This window comes from Terrapene carolina, unplaced genomic scaffold, assembly GCF_002925995.2.
Source record: "Terrapene carolina triunguis isolate 2854851 unplaced genomic scaffold, T_m_triunguis-2.0 Scaffold112, whole genome shotgun sequence".
In the NCBI taxonomy this organism is placed as follows: Eukaryota; Metazoa; Chordata; order Testudines; family Emydidae; genus Terrapene; species Terrapene triunguis.
Genome location: NW_020664463.1, coordinates 1,216,447 through 1,235,141, shown reverse-complemented (window position 1 = coordinate 1,235,141; position 18,695 = coordinate 1,216,447). Strand labels below are relative to the sequence as shown.

The following is an 18,695-nucleotide window of genomic DNA, read 5'->3' as shown; positions in this document are numbered from 1 at the left end:
GAATGATTTTACCTCTGTATATGGCATTGGTGAGACTCATGTTGGAATATTGATTCTGGAATACATTTTAAAAGGACGTTGAAAAATTGAAAAGGGAGTGTACAGAAAAGAGCCACAAAAACGATGTGAGGGCTGGAGAAAATGCATTAAGTGAGAGACGTAAAGAGCTCGAGCTGTTTAGCTTATCAAAAAGAAGATTGAGGGCTGACTTGATTACATTGTACAAGGGAGAAAATAGCAGGTACTAAAGAGCTCTTTAATCTAGCGGAGAAAGACATAACAAGAACCAATGCCTGGAAGCTGAATGCAGACAAATTGAAATGAGAAATAAGGCACACATTTTTAACAGTGAGGGTGATTAACTGTTGGAACAAATGACCAAGGGAAATGGTGGATTCTCCATTTCTTGGAGTCTTCAGGTCAAGACTGGGTGCCTTTCTGGAGGATATGCTTTAGCCTAACACGAGTCATTGGGCTCAATACAGGGGTAACTGGATGAAATGCAATGTCTGATCTTCTGTATAATCACAGGCCAAGATGATCTAATGATTCCTTCTGGCCTTAAAACTCTCTGAATCTATGAACTCTATGAAAGTTCTTGATTTTGGAAAGCATCTAACTCAAGGGAGAGAGTATGCAAGAGGTTTATTCATTTGTTTCAGATTGTGTCCATGTCTACTAGATAAAAACTTGATCCATTTCTCCACTGAAGGCACTGGCAGTTTTTCCTTGTCATCAATGACAGCTGGACACAGCCCTATGACAGATGAAAATTTGTAGTAGCCCTTCCACGGCTGAGTTTTGTTGCATCTTCTGAAAACACCATATTGAAGAGTCCGGACCCCACTAGGGCACTTGCACTTTAAAATCTGTCCTTGAAGCACAGAACAAAGGTGCGGAGAGACATATTTCTTCCCTCATGCTTGGCTGAGTATATTATGTAGCAACCAAATGGTTAAAAAGTGACTTCATTACACTGACACAGAAAATGGGTGAGAAATGTTATCAAAGAGTATTCACAGGACTCTGGCAGTCACTATTAATTTTACAAGTCATATGCCCAAAAAATCATTGACAATAGAACGCAAAGCAGTTTGAGCAGATGTTTCAGGATGGGATTTTGCCATTGACTTCAGTGCAGCCAGGATTCAGTCATTATTTTTGTCTGACAGCTAAATCAGGCCTATCTATATTAGATCCCCTACAAGTGGTGCTCACTGAGCTGCCTCTGCAGCACCATCTCCACAACTCCCCCACCTAACCTCCAGTCCAAGCAGAAGTGCCTGAACAGTCGGGAGTGGATGGAAAATAGGTGGGCTGATTTTAGTGACAAATTTTTACTGCTCTTAGTGCCGCTAGGAGAAAATGGGTTCTAATCGATCTTGTGCAGGATCAGAATTATTCACTGCTTTCCCATCAGTTACACAGGTGCACTTGCTCTACACAATGGTGCTCTCCAGACTGTGCAGAGGACATCATTTTGCTTTACAAAATGGCATCCTCCATGTGGTGTGACCTCACATGCACTGAATGTGTGAGGTCAGCCCACATGGAGAATGCAATTTTGTAGAGTAAAATGGTGTCTTCCATGCAACGTGACTTTTCAAAAGTTCCAGAACACGGTGTTCTGGTGCATTCTGGCTCCACTGCACAGGAATTCCCGACATGCTTGTCCCTTCACTGTCCTCTGTCAGGCTGATCCAATCAGTAATGTGTTCCTGGTGCTATTTATTTATTTTTGCATTGCTTTCAGTGTATTTTACACTACTCTGCAAATGTTAAATTCTCATTGAAGAATGCTTTGCAGATTTCAAAATGTCACACGACTGCACACTGCAGAAGTTGTCTGGGAGAGCCAGAGGTTTGGGTATTGGGGTAGGAATCATTTGGGGTTTTTTACATCCAGGAAGCTAGGGGAAATCAGATTTGTTTTCAGTATCCAGGTGGCAATGGAGATTTTTTGGTCATGGGGAGAAAATGCATATTTTCCTTCCCTTCTCATTGCGTGAAAAGTTGATTTTGATGTGGTTTTAAATTTTGGAGGGGAAAAAAGGCATTTCCTTATTTCCCACCACAGCATCACTTGACAGCAGCTAGATAATTAGAGCTGGTTAGAAATTTATTTTCTCTTTCTGCAAAAAATCTTGCTGATTCCCCCCCGCCATCAACATTTTCTATAGGAAATATTTCGTTGGTTTCGGACAAACATCCAAAAGGAAAGCAGACATTTTCCATGAAAATTTTTGGTGTGTCAAAAATCCAATTTCCCCAGTTTTCAATTGGCACTATGGATGGCCCTCTGCTCCCCACCTTCAATATCTGCCACTACATCCAATCCATTAGCTTGATTTTTCTGCTAAATTGAACTTAGAGGTGTTAACAATGGAAGTTTGATGAGTATCAAACAACATTATTTCACTTCGGATCCTTTTAGTAGAAATATCAAACTAACATGCTTGTCATTGTTGGAGACAGTAGCAGGTACTGGCTCAGGGTATTGCAAGTCCCCCAAAGTAATTCAATTTTGCTTCTGCCATAATATAATTTTTGTTTCAGAGGAATAGTATCTTATTATTAATTATTTGTATTGTGATAACATGTTGAGGCCCCAACAGATAGAGCCCCATCATGCTTTACCACGTACACACAAATAGTAAAATATGTTCCTTGCACTGAAAGACTTACAATCTAAATAGACAAGACAGAATAAGGGTGGGAGCAGAAAAGAGAGGCACTGAGGGGGTCAAGTGATTTGTCACAGAACAAGTCAGTGGCAGAGGCATGAATAGAACCCAGGTCAAGTGAGCGTTGATCCATCCATTCCAATATTTTGGAAGCAAGATATTGAAATAGATGGACCAATGGACCATCCACTCCCATATCCTGCTTCCAAAAGTAGTCATTAACTGAAGCTCTGGGGAAGGCAACCTCCTTCTCCTTTAATACATCTTTGATCCACCTGGCCAATTATGTATTGCTGCACAGTTGGTCTGCAAACACTCTATCTGAGCTTGTATAATTATTATTAATCATCCTAAAATTACACAACCCTTGTTGAAGTCCATCCACAGTATTTCATTGGCTTTTTTAAACTGGAACAACTTTTTAAACCTATTTCTGGGAGGTATATAGTGTTCCCAAAGGCAGTATATGTTTACTTCCGCCTTCAACCCAGAAAGTGTTACCTAAAGGGTGATGGCCTTGTCAATGGGAGTTGATGGTGCTCAGCATCTCCAGTAGTTGCTCACCATCTTGCAGTACTGAACCCCAAGTATCTGAGTGGGGTGTGAAGGGGCATCAACCACAGTCAAGGTCTCATTGGGAGACAATGAAGCCATCTGAGGATCTGGCTCTATGTGACTTGCCCAAGGTCATAGAGGTAGCCTCCCAAGTGTCAGTCCGGTGCCTTGACCCCAAGACTATCCTCCCCGATCCATCCCCTTGCAATGAACAGAGGCAACACTTGCCAGCAAAGACCAACTGTGAGTGTGAAAAAATTATAGCACAAAACATGGCCAGCCTCATTTTGCACTAAAATAAACAGCCCTACAGAATGTTAACTAATTATGCTGTAATAAATGTCACATAGCAATTTAATGTGTGTGAACTGTGGGGTGTAGACTTAGATACCATGAAGGGGAAAGAGGTGGGGAGAAAAAAGAAGGACTTGGGAACAATAAAAATATACTTTGTTTAGTTTTAGGTCCCATAAGTAACTGAAATACATTAAATTTACAAAAACTCCCTTAGCTGGTCCATAATAATATAGCTCCCAGCTAAAGTGGAATCCAGAGTTAGAACAATCCTTTGTCTTGGCTGAATAGGCAAGTTGTGTGGGCCTCTGATATGTTTCCTGACTAAACTTGGTCTTTGGCTTAGGCAGAGGCCTGCTCTAGCCTGGAAGCCCACAGGCTGAACTAGGGTAACCAGACAGCAAGTGTGAAAAATCAGGACAGGGGGTGGGGGATAATAGAGCCTATATAAGAAAAAGACCCCAAAATCGTGACCTCTGGTCACCCTAGGCTGAGCAAAGCCTTTCAAGGGTGGAGCAAATCTTTCAAGGTTGGGCAGGCTTATGTCTAAGCCAAGCTTCTAAGCTAATGTCAGTCAAAGGCTAAGTCTTCCAAAGCCAGAGCAGGCCCCGTCAACCCAAGATCCCAGAATAGACGGAATCTTTCAAAGCTGAGTCTTTATAACTCCTGACCCCTGCCCTCTCTTAACTCCAGCCAATCAGCAATCATTCATCACAATAGAGCTACACGAATTCAGTAATAAAGTGGGCAAAACTAATGGTGCATAAAGGTATAAGCAGAATCACTGAAACTCATGGGGCAGATCAGCAATGAAATGATGTCTGTAATGAATCAAAACAACCCTCACATTTTGCCCTACAAGGCTTTAAAATTAAATTCTAAAATGCCCCTGCACAAATATTTACAGGTGAACACCACCATAATCTTCTTAGATATGTTTCCTCAGAACTCACATTTCCCCTTGCACTTCTCCATCAACCACTTGCCATGCTTCTGCTTACCTGTTATGTAGCTGATGGTAGAACTGTCACAGCAGCTCAATTCTGGGTCTCCCCAAGTCACCATGGTAACCCGAAAGTTGTAATACCAAGCGGGCAATAGATTGGCTATTTTCTGTAAAGGGACAGCAAATGGCAAGTCACTGCTCTGTAAAGATTTTGTCAATGTAAAACATGACTGCCACTTGCTATAGAATAGATGTACTGCTGCCACAATGGGTACCAATGCTGCTGACTTGAGTGGAACAGTGCCCACTTAAATCCGTGGTTAATCTAGCCCATTTTGAACTTTTAGATTTGTAAACTCTTTTCAAAGAGAGAGAAAAAAGTAGGGCTAAATTCTGGCAGATGCTTGGAAAGAAATTTTACTCTTAACCCTCTTTTCTCCCAGAAAGGAATGCAATAATACATTAAAAAAAGCTACAATAGCATGGATCCATATCCTGTTGCAAGACAGCTGCCATTCGTACATTCCATTCCCATGAATCATTTACACCCTGATCTTGTACTCGCCCTAAGGATGTGTGTGGCTTTACTCCAGTGAGTACACCATTGAGCACAAGGAAGCTATTCTCTTGAGTAAAGATATTCATATATGTAAGTGTTTGCAGGATCCAGGCTTTAATTTGTGCAATGGGCTATGCACAGAGACCATTTCCTAGCCATGGCAACCATATTGTGTACAAACAAACATGTGGGAGCAGGGATTTGCTCATGTCCCCACACTCTGATTGATTTCTAGAGCTGGTCCAAAGTTTTGTGATGGAAGTTTCCTGTTAGAAAATGCTCATTAGGCAAAATCAAGATGTTCCATAGGAACATGTTGATTTCAATGAAATTTCATTTTAAAAAAGTAGAACTTCTTGTTTTGATTTGTTGTTTCAAATTTCATAATATAAATATTCTCTGTTTTTCTGTCATACTCAAGACAAGGGGGGAATTCAACCCAGAACATTTTTAACTACATTTTCATAAAACCATTTTTGATCTCAGCCAAGTCAATATGTTTTTTTTAGGGTTTGTTAGTGTTGCCCCAGAATGCACGATTCTGCAATATCACAGATGCCAGAATGGTAATGGTTATAGGGAAACTTCAGGGGGCAGTCTTATAATGGTGCATTGTTGGGCATTTCTAGTGAACCCCCAAAAGCCAAAGACTTAAAAAGACTGAAAATAATGTTATAAAGTTAGTTAAACCATAGTGCCATGCAGCCTCGTCAGATATGGGATTCAACATTTATTATTTAATTTTGCAGTTCATCTTTAAGAAACTTTCACTTTCATTTCAACAGTATAGTGACAGCTAGGCTTGGCAGAATTCAATTTTCATTTTCTTACAATGTTGACAGACAACATCAATGTTTATTTTTAAGCATTTTTTAGGATTTTAGCTATTTTAATTTTCACAGTTGTGGGAAATTACATGGGGAGTCAGAGAGTTATTGAATGACAGCGGACATGGAGATTAAAAAAGCTAAAACTTTAAAACACACCAATTGTCAACATCTCACATCAAAATATACAAAATAAATATCCTTACATCAAAGCAATAAGTTCTTAAGTAGCATTCTTCTTACTTTGCCTATCTGTAAATTTAAATTATCGTTGATGGAAATATTTTTTCATCATTGTGTGTGTGTTTGGTGAAATCGACATTTACCAATAAAAATCTAATCCTTCCATGCAAAGATTTAAATTGAGATAAAGGAGCTCTAACTCCTCTGGTCTCTGCATGTACCTCCCATCAATATCAACTAGAATTGCACAAAACAGTGGACAATATTACTTGTCAACCATCTTAACTTTTGAACTTCATATTAAATGTCATTATTTCTAAGATCTCTTGGGTTTTACTCGAATTCTGCTGCATCATGATAATGACAAATTAATTACTCATTTAGTAGTTTATGTTGCCTTCTCATTTCCTTAGAGTTTTACATTTTAAATTTAGAGGTGCATGCTCAATTCCAATTAAACCCGTGTTACTACAATGACTACATGAATGGTGTTCTGCATGAGTCACAAATGATTATAGTTTTCAATAGGAGCAACAGCTATCGCTATCCTTGTTTTTTTCAAACTCAACTTCCTGAATAATTATCCTTTTCAGCTGAAATTGTCTATGGTTTTTCTCAGCCCAAAGGTAAAGTTTTAACAAAATTTATCCATCCCCTCTTGACAGCTAGAAAAGTGTGTGTGTGTGGGGAGGGGGGGGGGGGAACGAAGTGTACACTTCTGCTGAAAGTCCTCAATCTTGCAAAGCTTTGTGCATATGCTTAAGCACATTTGCAGGTTCAGGGCCTTTAAGTCTCTTTTGGCATGCACATAACTCAAAAACAAAATATTCCAGATGGCTCACTGACATTATCAATGCTAGCTATGTAGATGGAGCTTTATGCTATTTCCTCATGGAGATGCTACAGTTGCAAAAGTTTTTGACCACACAACTGTGGAAGTGCACAGTAAATTCAGTGGGGAGAGGTTAACGTTTTAATTCTGTTGGGTCAAGTCCTCTCACCTTGAACACAGCCCTAGCAAATGAACTTTGCACAGGGAAGTCCTGCAAGGACTGAGGCTGTGAAGGAATCTGCCCTGAAGTCTTGGAACACCAAACACCCATGGGCTACAGTGCCATATATAGCCACTGAACCCACCCACATTCCAATGGAGGGAAGGCCCATCTACTATCCCCTTACTAGGTATACAATTAATAATTTGCACATGCATTAACTTTACCATGGTTTTCTGGCATTCCCTGGGGAAAATCTCTCTCTAATATCACGGTAAATCTCTCTATCGCATGTGGAAAACGTCCAGGGTTTAATGGAATCTGGTGTGTCTGCTGGTCAGTGGGCAAAATCTGAAAGAAACATTACCAGGAGCAAGCACCATACATGCAGGTGTGGGTGATAATCTGTAATGGTTACTTTACCACTGATGCAGTTAAGGAGACAGTAGCTGCAATTTCATAGTAGGTCGTCCACTCAGAGGTCATCGTTGATGGGTTGAAGTAAAACATTTCTACAATATATTTCCTGAACACCCCAAGGTAAGGCCTGTTCCAACTGAGAATCACAGCTGTAGGTCCCAAAGGGTAAAGCATCAAATCCTTTATTCCAGTGGGTACTATAAAACAAGAAACGGGGGTTATTCACATCGTCATTAGCAACTACACACATTTTCACAACTAGTTTTCTCTCCCCTTTAACCAGCTATTCATATTTTTGGTCCATTCTGGCAATAATTACTCCCACGCATATGCCTAACAGCTTGGTTGGGACGCCACACAGAAGTAACAACTTGTAGCATTGGTCCCTCGATTCTTATAGGCCTAAACTTTCAAAAATGACTCCAGATTTTGGGTTCTTCCATTTTGGGGTGCTCAACTTGAGATGTCTTGAAGAGATCTGATTTTCAAAGGAGGATGCTCAGACCTTTTTTGAAAATCAGGATCCTTTAAGGTGTCTCAATGTAGGTAGTCAAAAACGGAGGCATTAAAAATCATGATACTTGTGAAAGCGTAGACAATAATAAAGAATACTTTCACGTCTATTCAACCGTCCATGGGAAATATCCGAAAGTGCTTTACAAGCATTAGTTAAGACTCAGAATGCAAGTGTTATTATCCCTGTTTTATAGACGGTGAAATTGAAATAGAGAGAGGTCAAGTGATTTGAACAAATCTCTCACACAGCCAGACTCTGCAACCTTTATTCATGCTGGAAAGCACTTACTCAGATGTGTACTTCAATGGGACTACCTGCTTAAGTAGGTATTCCTCAGCATGAGTAAAGGTTGCAGAGTTTAATCCACTCTGTGTAGGTGCCAGAGCAAAGAATAAAACCCAGAATGTCCAAATGTATAACAGTGCACAAAATCATCCATTCCCTCATAAATCTATCCTTTCAGCACCTTCTCAGAATCTGTTGATACCTTTCTAATGAAACTATGACATTGAGGATGAAGAGGAGAACTACTTTTTGTAAGTGTTATTTCTCTTATTTTTGCTTTAGCCTTAACCACCACCAATAATTTCACCAAACCAAACCTTTTAAGTAGGAATTTGAATTATGAATTTGCCCTTGTTTGAATGTGTCACACATTGTTGTTTGATTCCACGACACCCTTAATTTTGTTACAAAATCCAGATTAGAAGATATGCCTAGAAATGGCCTTTGGGCAAGAACTTTTGGGTTATGGGAAACTTAGAGAGGTTTACCTTTTTTTTTTTTTTTTTTTTTTTTAAGTTTAGCTTTTCAAATAAAAGCAGAAATTTGAAAATGTTTCAAGTCTTTACAGCTGGTGAACAAAACTTTGGCAGCCCAAATATTTGTGAAAAACATGGGAAATTTGTAAAATATGCCCAATATTTGATATTTCATAGAAGTTGGGCACAAGCTGTCTCTAATGGCCTCCCCAAACTACCCCCCCCCCATTAAAAATACCTTCCTCACCAATGTATAGACTATTTATTTGGACATATTGCCTTAGACCCAGATCCTGCAATTGGCAGAGTGTAAGCAGACTGCTTGGAGTACATGGGCTCTGGGCAGGTCTTATTTAGTTAATTTTGTCATTTTCTCTTTTTTCCTTCCATCAAGGACAGTGCGTAGTAGTTTGGAGAAGAAACAAGAAGCCCTACTTTCTAGTCACCTGCTCTCTTACAAGGCATACGACAAGCCAGTGACAGAACCAGGAAAAAAAACAGATCTCCTGAATCTCAGTCCAGTGTCTTAGCCACGGTGGCACACTGTATCCCTCAAGGGGCATTTTCTCAGAAAACCTGGTAGCTTAAAGTTAGGTTCCTAAATCCATGTACAAATTAATGGCTTAATTTCCAAGGTGCTGAACTACTCTCAGCTCCTACTGAAGACACCAACTCTCATGGATGCTCCGCACCTCTAAAAGCGACACTATTTATTTAGGTGCTTAAGGATAAATATAGGTCCCTAACTTCAGCTCCCTCATTTCTAAATCTTAGACATAACTCCTTGTATGTTGGAGTGAAAGCCTAACCCTCTAATAGGCTGTGTCACTCTTTTCACTGAAGACACCTTCAGATACCTCCTGCACTTCTTCCCATCCTCAGTAATGGAGTTAAACACATGAAAAATAAACTATTTTAACCACCAACATGGCAAGCATACCCAGCAAAACATGCTACACTTCTGAACAGGCTCTGGATATGTCTATACTGGGGCTGAAGGTGTAACTTCAAACTGGGGTAGATGTACCTGTGCTAGCTTGGATCAAGCTAGCACGCTAAAAATAGCAGTGCAACCCTGGTGCACAGGTGGTGTGTTGGGCTAACCGTCCCAAGTACAATCCCATCTGGAGTGACTAGTCTGTCCTGTCGCCTGTGCAGTCGCAGCCACACTGGTATTTTCAGCATGCTAGCTTGACAAGAACTAGTGTGGGTATGTCTACCCGAACTAGAAATTACATCTCCTGCTCCAGTGGAGGAGCACCCTAAGAGATCTAATAGATAAGCTGTTCAAAACAAAAAGTCAGTTTGAATAGTAGACGCATGGGTTACCAATGGCAAATGTAACAGGATCAGAAGGAGGTCCAACCAATGGGCCTTTACGTAAATAAATCACAACCTGGTACTGGGCACCGGGAACAAGATTTTCAATGATGCTGTTGCTTGAATTCACCTATCAGAAGGGGAACAAATAAGATACAAAGTATTCCTTTGGTGAGTAAGAAAGAAAAAAAGGAGGGCTGAAATAGTACTCACCTAGCTGCATTTCAGCGGCAAAGGACATAATTCTGAACCTACTGAAGTCAATGGCAAAATGTTGATTCATTTCAGTGAGAACAGGATAGTCAAATGCTGAGATGGGAATTGCGACTGCTCAGCCCATTGAGCTCACTCACGATTTGACCCAGAGAATGTAACACTCTTTATTACTGCAGTACAAGGTCAGTCATGACAACAAGGAGCCATTTACATTGAGTATATTGTATGGTAATGAGACTAGAGCACCAGATTCCTCTCAGGTGTAACTCTGTGTTTACATACTGTGGTTTCAATAAACATCTGAAATTACTTTGTGGCCATCTAATTCATCTGCAGCTATGTGAGCTAAAGGCAATATTATAATAGTATTCTAACCTCATGAGAGTCAGGGAATCAGTTGATTGCATGGATCAGAAAGGAATTGCCCTCTCCAGCCCCTCAAGTACAGCACTGTACAAATTAGCTAGGGGGCTTATGGATTCCTCCCCCCCCCCATTTTGAAGCATCTGGTACTGAAGCATCAGCATAAAAGCCTCAGCTCTGAAGCATCAGATACTGGCCAGTGCCAGAGGCAGGATGCTGTCTAGATGGTGGATTCAGTCTGATCCAGTAAATGTACAGAGCAGCCTTGGGAAAAGTATCTTTTACTGCATCTTTTCAGTGAATGGGGGAAAGATGTTTTTTCACCAACAATCTTAGCACAATTTCTAACAATTTGTATTACCAGCATGAAATTGTTCAAGCAGCTGTCAGCGTGAACAATGTTTTATGACAGTGGAGATGGTAGTGCAACTGTCAATCTAGGGAGCTCCTTTAGGAAGGTAGGATACCTTTTATTTATAGGCAACGGGAGAAGGAATGGATGAACTGTGTACCAGGTCTTACTTCTTTCTGCTTGCCAGGGAGAATTCAAACAAATGGCCATCAATAATAGAGGCAGAAGAACCTGGCTGAGTTCTGGTTAGAGGTGGGCAAATGTTCAATGAAAATAGTTTAAAAAGCAATACAAATACTTTCCAAGCAAATTCTCAGTTTTTATTCAAATAAATGGTTATGAATACATTTTTGCAGTGCTCATGAAGCTGTAATTCAGGCCCACATTCTAACCACAAAGTTAAATTAACCCAAACCAGAACTTCTTCCTCTAGTCTACCTCAAGGTTTTTTGTCATCACATCATAAACCACTTCTGGTGGACCTGAACCCACAGAAGTCTGAATTCGTATTGGCTGGGATGCAGCTAGAACACGGGCAGTTTGGATTATTTGTACTTGCACCCTTTACTCAGACCTGTCACTACAATGGCCTGAATTGAAACCTCAGATCCCATCATCCTCAACTTTGGGGACATTCAGAGCTAGATATTATTCTACATGAAAACTTTAGCCCCAGTTTAAGAAAAAACTTATGCATGTGCTTAAAGTTAAATATACATTGAAATGCTTTCATGAATAGGAATGGACTTCAGCACATGCTTAAAGTGTTTTAATGAATCAGGGCCTTATGGATGGTGTCTTATCTCTGCTTAGACTTGTGTCACTGCAGTGTTTTGGATTATTGTCGCAATAATGTTCATAAGTGTATAACATCGCTTGTGGACTGATGGATAAAATGTTGCTTCTTACACAACCCAGTGAGCACTATTATAAGGCGATTTACTGAATGTATTTCTTTTTCTTACTGCATTTGAGGAGTCTATATTTTCTGCCCCTTACCTCGGTGCAATAATGCTTTTCAAGTCTTTGACTCTCCTTTTGCTTCTGGCAGGTCAGTGACACAACAGACACTATCGTGTTGTTGCTGCTGCTGTCTCGTGAAGACGTCCAGGACATTAAGGCAGTGGTAGAACTTAGCACAGTCACACTCACGTGCTGGGGCTTTTCTGTCAGTTCTTCAATCCATTCCCCTGTCGGACCTGAAACATTCCCAGAGAAGAACACATAAGGCAGGCCAAATCCCTGGCTTTACCCTGTGCATTTAGAGTGCCTGCATTTATGTCTTTTAAAACATTCTGCTGTTAGAAGTCAATTTCATGAAAGTGAATTGACAGCCCTTTACACCGACAGACCCGGGACAGAACTGACAACAGCAGCAAGAGCTCCCCACACTGCCCCACCAGTAAGATTCACTGCTATACTACAATGTCGTTTGGTCTCCATGCCCAATCAGCGCTTGGTCTCTGCTGCGGAGATGGCCCATTAGTGCCAATAGCAACAGGGAATTTTGTGATACGGACCCCAGGACACAACAAACAGGACTGAATCCACCAACTCATTTCAGTATTTGTAGATCAGCACAGACCGGAGAAGGGTCATCAGGATGTCTATGTGGTCACCGAGTACGTGTAGGGGTTGCAGCTCTTATTCTAAGCCCAGGAACTTGAACAGTGGCTGTGCAGGAACTGCAGAGCTTCCCCCATGCCCTGCCCACAGTTTGGGAGTGTATTCCGCTCCCCAACTTCTGTACATTTCACCACGCAAAGCCAATTAGCTAGATAAACTGGGAGGAAGGGGTAATTTCTTCCCATGTGCTTCCTGTGGATACCTCAGTCTTGGCAGGCCACCAGAAAGGTTTACAAAATCCACCTAGAATACTAAGAGTCTTGAGTCTTTTGGGATTTGACAGGACAAGCAAAGAGCACCGAATAAATCTCTGTGCTGTCCTAAAGGCTTTCAAAGCAAACTGAAAACAGCATTTCATAGAATATCAGGGTTGGAAGGGACCTCAGGAGGTCATCTAGTCCAACCCCCTGCTCAAAGCAGGGCCAATCCCCAGACAGATTTTTGCCCGAGATCCCTAAATGGCCCCTTCAAGGATTGAACTCACAACCCTGGGTTTAGCAGGCCAATGCTCAAACCACTGAGCTATCCCTTGCCCCCATTTGTTCCTAGATGTACACATTTATGTGTGTTTTAATACAGTACAGTTAAATGTAAATGTGTACATCCAGGAACAAAGAATATAGGTCATACTTACAGGATAGGGAACTCTATCCAGGGAAGCAGTGACTCTGAAAAAGATTTGGGGGTCATGGTGGGTAATCAGCTGAAGATGAGCTCCTAGTGTGACGCTGGGGGCCAAAAGAGTGAAAGCGATCCTGGGATGCATAAATAGAGCAATCTTGAGCCAGATTTGAGGGCTTTTATCTCTATATTGAGACTGCTGCTGGAGTACTGCATCCAGTTCTGATCCCATAATTAAAGAAGGAGGTTGAAAATTGGAGAGGGTTCAGAGAAGAGCCATGAGACTGATTTAAGGACTAGAAAACATGCCTTACGGACTCAAGGAGCTCAATCTATTTATCTTAAGAAAGAGGAGGTGAAGGGGTGACTTGATTATCTATAAGAACCTACAGCAGAAACAAATATTTAATAATGGGCTCTTCAGTCTGGTGGAGAAAGGTCGAATGGCTAAGTTGAAGCTATTCCAATGGGAAATACGGTGTAAATTTTTTAAGGGTGAGGGTAATTAACCATTAGAACAATTTAACAAGGGTCATGGTGGATTTTCCATCACTGCCTATTTTAAAATCAAGATTGGATGTTTTGCTAAAAGATCTGCTTTAGGAATTATTTTGGAGAAGTTCTATGGCTTGTGCCATGCAGGAAGCAGGGCCGGCTCCAGGCACGAGCGCAGCAAGCAGGTGCTTGGGGCGGCCAACGGAAAGGGGCAGCACGTCCGGCAATTCGGCGGCGGGTCCCTCTGTCCTCTCGGAGGGAAGGACCTGCCGCCGAATTGCTGCTGAAGAATGAAGCGGCGGTGGAAGAGTTGCCGCCGAAGTGCCACCGATCGCACCTTCCCCCCCCCCCCGCCACTTGGGGTGGCATAAACACTGAGCCAGCCCTGGCAGGAAGTCAGACTAGATGATCATAATGGTCCTTCTGGCCTTAGAGTCTATGAATTACAAAACCCCACTTTCTGCATTTCATATAGCCTATAAACATTTATTACATTACTGTATCATTTTAATACAGATAATGCTCTTTGTACACAATGGGCCAAATTCATCCCTGGTATAGCTCCCCTTACGCATTACATCTTTTGAATATTACATTCCCTGGAGGGCACCAACCCTGGCTAGAAGGAATTGTAATTTATTAGGAATAAATTGTATTGTATTTAACAGGAATAAATAAGATTAATTTATATTCCAAACTTTGAGGAGGAGGGTTGGAAATGGGATAGTATAGTCCTGTATTATTGCTATCAAATTTAAAATATAGTATATGAATCTGCTGTTATGCAATATCTATTACTAGCTGGTATCTGAAAAAATTCACAGGGAGGTGAAATTGTCATAGCAGAGGTACTCTGGCACCCCTTCTTGCATCAGCTGTCCCTCTCTTCTTCTCTCTCTTTGGTCTCCAAGAACAGTTCATTGTTCAGTGATAGGATTTCTGAAACTTTGATTTGAAAATGTGAACTCAGATGGGTGAAAGTCTGAGCTAATCTACCTGTATCTCACTTACGGACCTAGCTGTAAGTCGTGATCTAGATTTAAGCTATATGGTGACATTTCACATGGATTACACTGTTTTATAAAACCTACAGTTAACCCTCACCCCCAGAATCCTACAAGTAAATAATCATATAATTTTCCTACTTCTGAATTTTGCAGGCTGGGCCTATCTTTCATTTTGTCTGCAAAAGATTCAAGTTCCATGTTCATGTGAGTTCCTTCTTGAACAGCTAGCAATAACTCTACCAGATATTTACCCAACATTTGATTCTTAACACAGACAAGATTGCAGGATAAAGGCCCATGAGGGCAGGTTTGCTTACCTGGTTTCAGTGTATCTTGTTCCCTGCCATATGAAAATTCATGGAGACCAGGCTCTGTTGGGACTGTTGTAGGTTGCAAAGGTGCCTACTAGTTTGATGAATAACCTCATTCAGTGTTTCATTTATCACACCTTATATACTGTTAAAGATACATTGTATGGGTGAAATCATCACTTAGATACTTACTTATGTAAAAACTAAGCGTTTTGGCTGATTGACTTCTCCGAATTTCACAAGATCCAGAGGAACTAAAGGTTGTCACAGATAACTTATATTTCCCCGGTTCTTTCAGTTCAGCAATAAATTCGTGAGTATCCTCACCTACCGTCAAAAATTCTGTGGAGTTCTCTAAATCAGGGAAGAAGAAGAAAAAGAAGTGTGAATTAATTGAAACTTGAGAGGGCTCTGGCTACCGAGGAACTGATTTGTATTGGATATGCTAATGCTGCCTCTGCTGCAGGATGAAAAGGTATTGAAGAGGTCTGGATTTATGCAGGTAGTTTTATTCCCTTGCTGTCAGCCCAAGAATATTTAATGACCAAGGCTCACGTATAGGTATAAAGTAATAATAGACCATGGTCAAAATTTCATTCAGTAACACTGATGAGTAAGTAAGATTGTCGTGACCATGAAACACTTGAAAGTGAAAAACAATGTAGTGGGGAAGAAAAGGGTTTGCTATTTTTTCTTCTCTCCCCTTATTGTTCTGAAAAATTTCCCTGCCCCAAACAGCAGAAAGTCTAAGAAAACTGCTGTCAGAAAGGGTCAGTTGAAAAATCATCTGGAGAAGTGGATGAAAAAATCTCTAGCGCAGGTTACCTCACTGTTGTTTTATGATACATTAAAGGCCCTCTCCCATATCCCACCAACCACCCCCTAAACACCCTACAGAACATGTTTTTCAGCCTTCCATTTAGAGAAACTTTTGCCTGAAGATAGCCTATATTTTCTCTCTCTCTTTCACTTTAGGTTCCATAGGGAAACTTCTCCACAGGCAGGGACAACTGGATGATGCAATAGATCTTTTTAATCTCTACATTCTATGGGCTTGATTCTGCTCTCACTGACACCAGTGTAGATATGGAGTAACTACAATGAAGTCAGTGGAGTAATCTTTACACCACTGTAAAACTGGTGTAAAAAAAAGAGAATTAAGTCCTATGATCCCTTCCCTCCCCCACCCACCCCCAACTCCCAGTTTTTATCACTTAGGACTTGTACACACGGGGAAGCTGTTGCAAAATAAGCTAGCGTGTGAATTTAAAAGCACAAGAGCTATTCCACAGTAACTCCCCACACGGACACTTTTATTGTGCACTCAGTGCCTTTTTGTGCTTAAGCCACTTCCAAAAGCTATTCCACAATAGCTATTTTTGGCTAGCTCCTAGGTAGACAAGCCCTAAGGATATTTACATGAAAAGTTGATCCATGTTGTTTAAGCATTTCATCTGTTTGCGTTGTTCATGTCCAACCTGAAGTCCCCATGCTTTGCTTGTGAGCCTCATAATCAACTCCTTGGGAGCTTGTGACTTCACAATAGATACAGCACTTAGACTCGACAAAAGGAGTAAACAGTATGCACATGTGAAACTCCTGTGCAACAAGAATCCTATTGAAAGCATCTTTAGTAGTATAAAAAAATGAGATATTTAAAAATAATAATGTACAGGGCAACACTCTTACAGTGAAATAAGATAGTGGGCAGAACCTCTTCACTATGGCCCAAAATCAAGTTGTGTCTTCTGTGCGTGTATGCAAGAAAAAAGCTGGCCAAGTGGCATGTGACTCTAGCTTCCTCAAAATCCCTGAGTTCACACTCCATGGTCAAAGCCATACAAGGGTGTTTCAGAGGGGTGTTTCAGGGTCCTCCTTAACCCAGAAACCCTGTCTCTTATGGAAATTACTCCTGATTTGGTAGCTCCATATGAGACTACAGCCTGGTCACAATGCAGATTTATGTTAATGCTGCTTTGCCAGTAACAACAAGCTTGCCAATTCTCATGATTTTATTGCGAGTCTTGCAATATTTGGTGTTTTTCATAATGCCTCAGATCATGTTATTTTGTAAGAATCTCAGCTTTCATTAAAAAGAAAAGGGGGGCGGGATTCATTTTGGCAGAAAAAAAAGCTTGAAAATGTGAACCAGAAAGGCTCAAAACCCTAGAAGGCAAATAAAAAAACCCAAATTTTAAATTCTCATGATTCTTGAACACTTGGAGTGAGCAATAATAATGTAGCCTGAGCTTTTGCCCAGAACTCAAAAAGTGAATCAAAGTGAATTTATTAATACAATATTTGGTTAGCTCTCATTACAAATGTGTGTGAGTTGCACAAGTATGAGCTCAGAGCAGCTGAGATCTGGTTCCCATGTTTAGATTACATTTCTCCACGTCACTGCACTCACTACTGGTCCTGAATGAAATAAGAAAGATCATAGCAGGTGGAAACAGAAAGGACCTATTAGAGCATCACGTTAATCTCTCCTGACAATGTAGGTCTTCAGCAGGGAATATGTAGACTATGTCAGAAATTAAATTGATGCTATGCTTCATCTTAGTCACGAAGAACCCACATGATACAGGAGAACTTCTTGTAGTATTTCCAGCCTGACCAGAAACAAGAAACACCGTATATTATACAACGAATGCATATTCTTATCTCTATCCCAGTTTTGCAGACACAAGAAATCTGAATTAAAATACTTAAGGTTTGCTATCCCCTAATTATTCTGAGAAGAAGAATTCACCACTAGGAAGGATATAAAAAAGGCCTGGGTTTTACTTTACCTTCTCTTTCAATGTTAATATGAAATCCATCAAATGCCGTGGGTGGTTTTGGTGGCAACCAGCTTAGCACCATTTGCACAGGGAGGAAAGATGGAGTTTCTGGTGTAAGTTTCCCTGACATGCTGGCTGTACTGGTGTTCTCATATTCACTGGGAACTACATTGACAAACTCATCTTCACTTTCTGACGAATCAGCTTCATTAGTCCACCAGTATGGTTGGGATGTAGTTGTGTAATCAGTGCTGTTATAGTGGTAATCAGGCCATGCGTAAGAGGTGTTTGCTGAGGGAATTTCAGTGGGGTCATTAGAAAAATGGGTAAGTTTATCTTGCCCTATTACATCCTGTGGTCCCATGAATGATTCTTCTGGGAAATTCCCACTGTGTTCCTCCCAGTTATTCTTGTTCATATGTACAATCTGGACAGAAATATTTCGAGGAGGGTAGGGAACTAGAAGAGAAAAGATTTTAAAAAAATATGTATGTTTAATATATCCCTACAGCGGTTAGTTAATTCATCATGGAAATTAGCATGTCTAGTTTGCAGCAAGAGAAAATACACAATATTTTGAAATTCTTTGTTCTTTCTATTAAGATTCTTTTCTTGCTTATACAGGTATAAGCCAAGACTAACTCCATGTGGGTAAAACTAACATAAAGGGAGAGAAGAATCAGGGCTAGAGCGTACAGGAATGTAGTAGTCTAGATGTGGGGACACTAATAAATTTGCTCATGAGTAGCCCAACTAAGTTGCTCTGATGTGAGAACACGAGTAAAAATAATCAACCATGTGCTTGTAAGTTGGGCTCTTTGTTGCTTTCATTGTACCTTTTAAATCCTCTTGTGCATGGAAAA

The 18,695-nt window shown here is 40.7% G+C and overlaps 1 protein-coding gene across 1 annotated transcript in view; it reads right to left on the bottom strand.

Moving 5' to 3' along the window:
* Positions 1–18,695, bottom strand: part of PTPRO (protein tyrosine phosphatase receptor type O) — a 197,805-nt gene that overhangs the window by 53,418 nt on the left and 125,692 nt on the right. Inside the window, exons 5-10 of the mRNA XM_026652201.1 lie at positions 17,842–18,291; positions 15,242–15,403; positions 11,989–12,188; positions 10,068–10,188; positions 7,464–7,657; positions 4,535–4,646 (exon numbers count right to left, since the gene is read on the bottom strand). Coding sequence (XP_026507986.1) covers positions 4,535–4,646; positions 7,464–7,657; positions 10,068–10,188; positions 11,989–12,188; positions 15,242–15,403; positions 17,842–18,291 — 1,239 coding nt within the window. The remainder of the gene's footprint in view (positions 1–4,534; positions 4,647–7,463; positions 7,658–10,067; positions 10,189–11,988; positions 12,189–15,241; positions 15,404–17,841; positions 18,292–18,695) is intronic.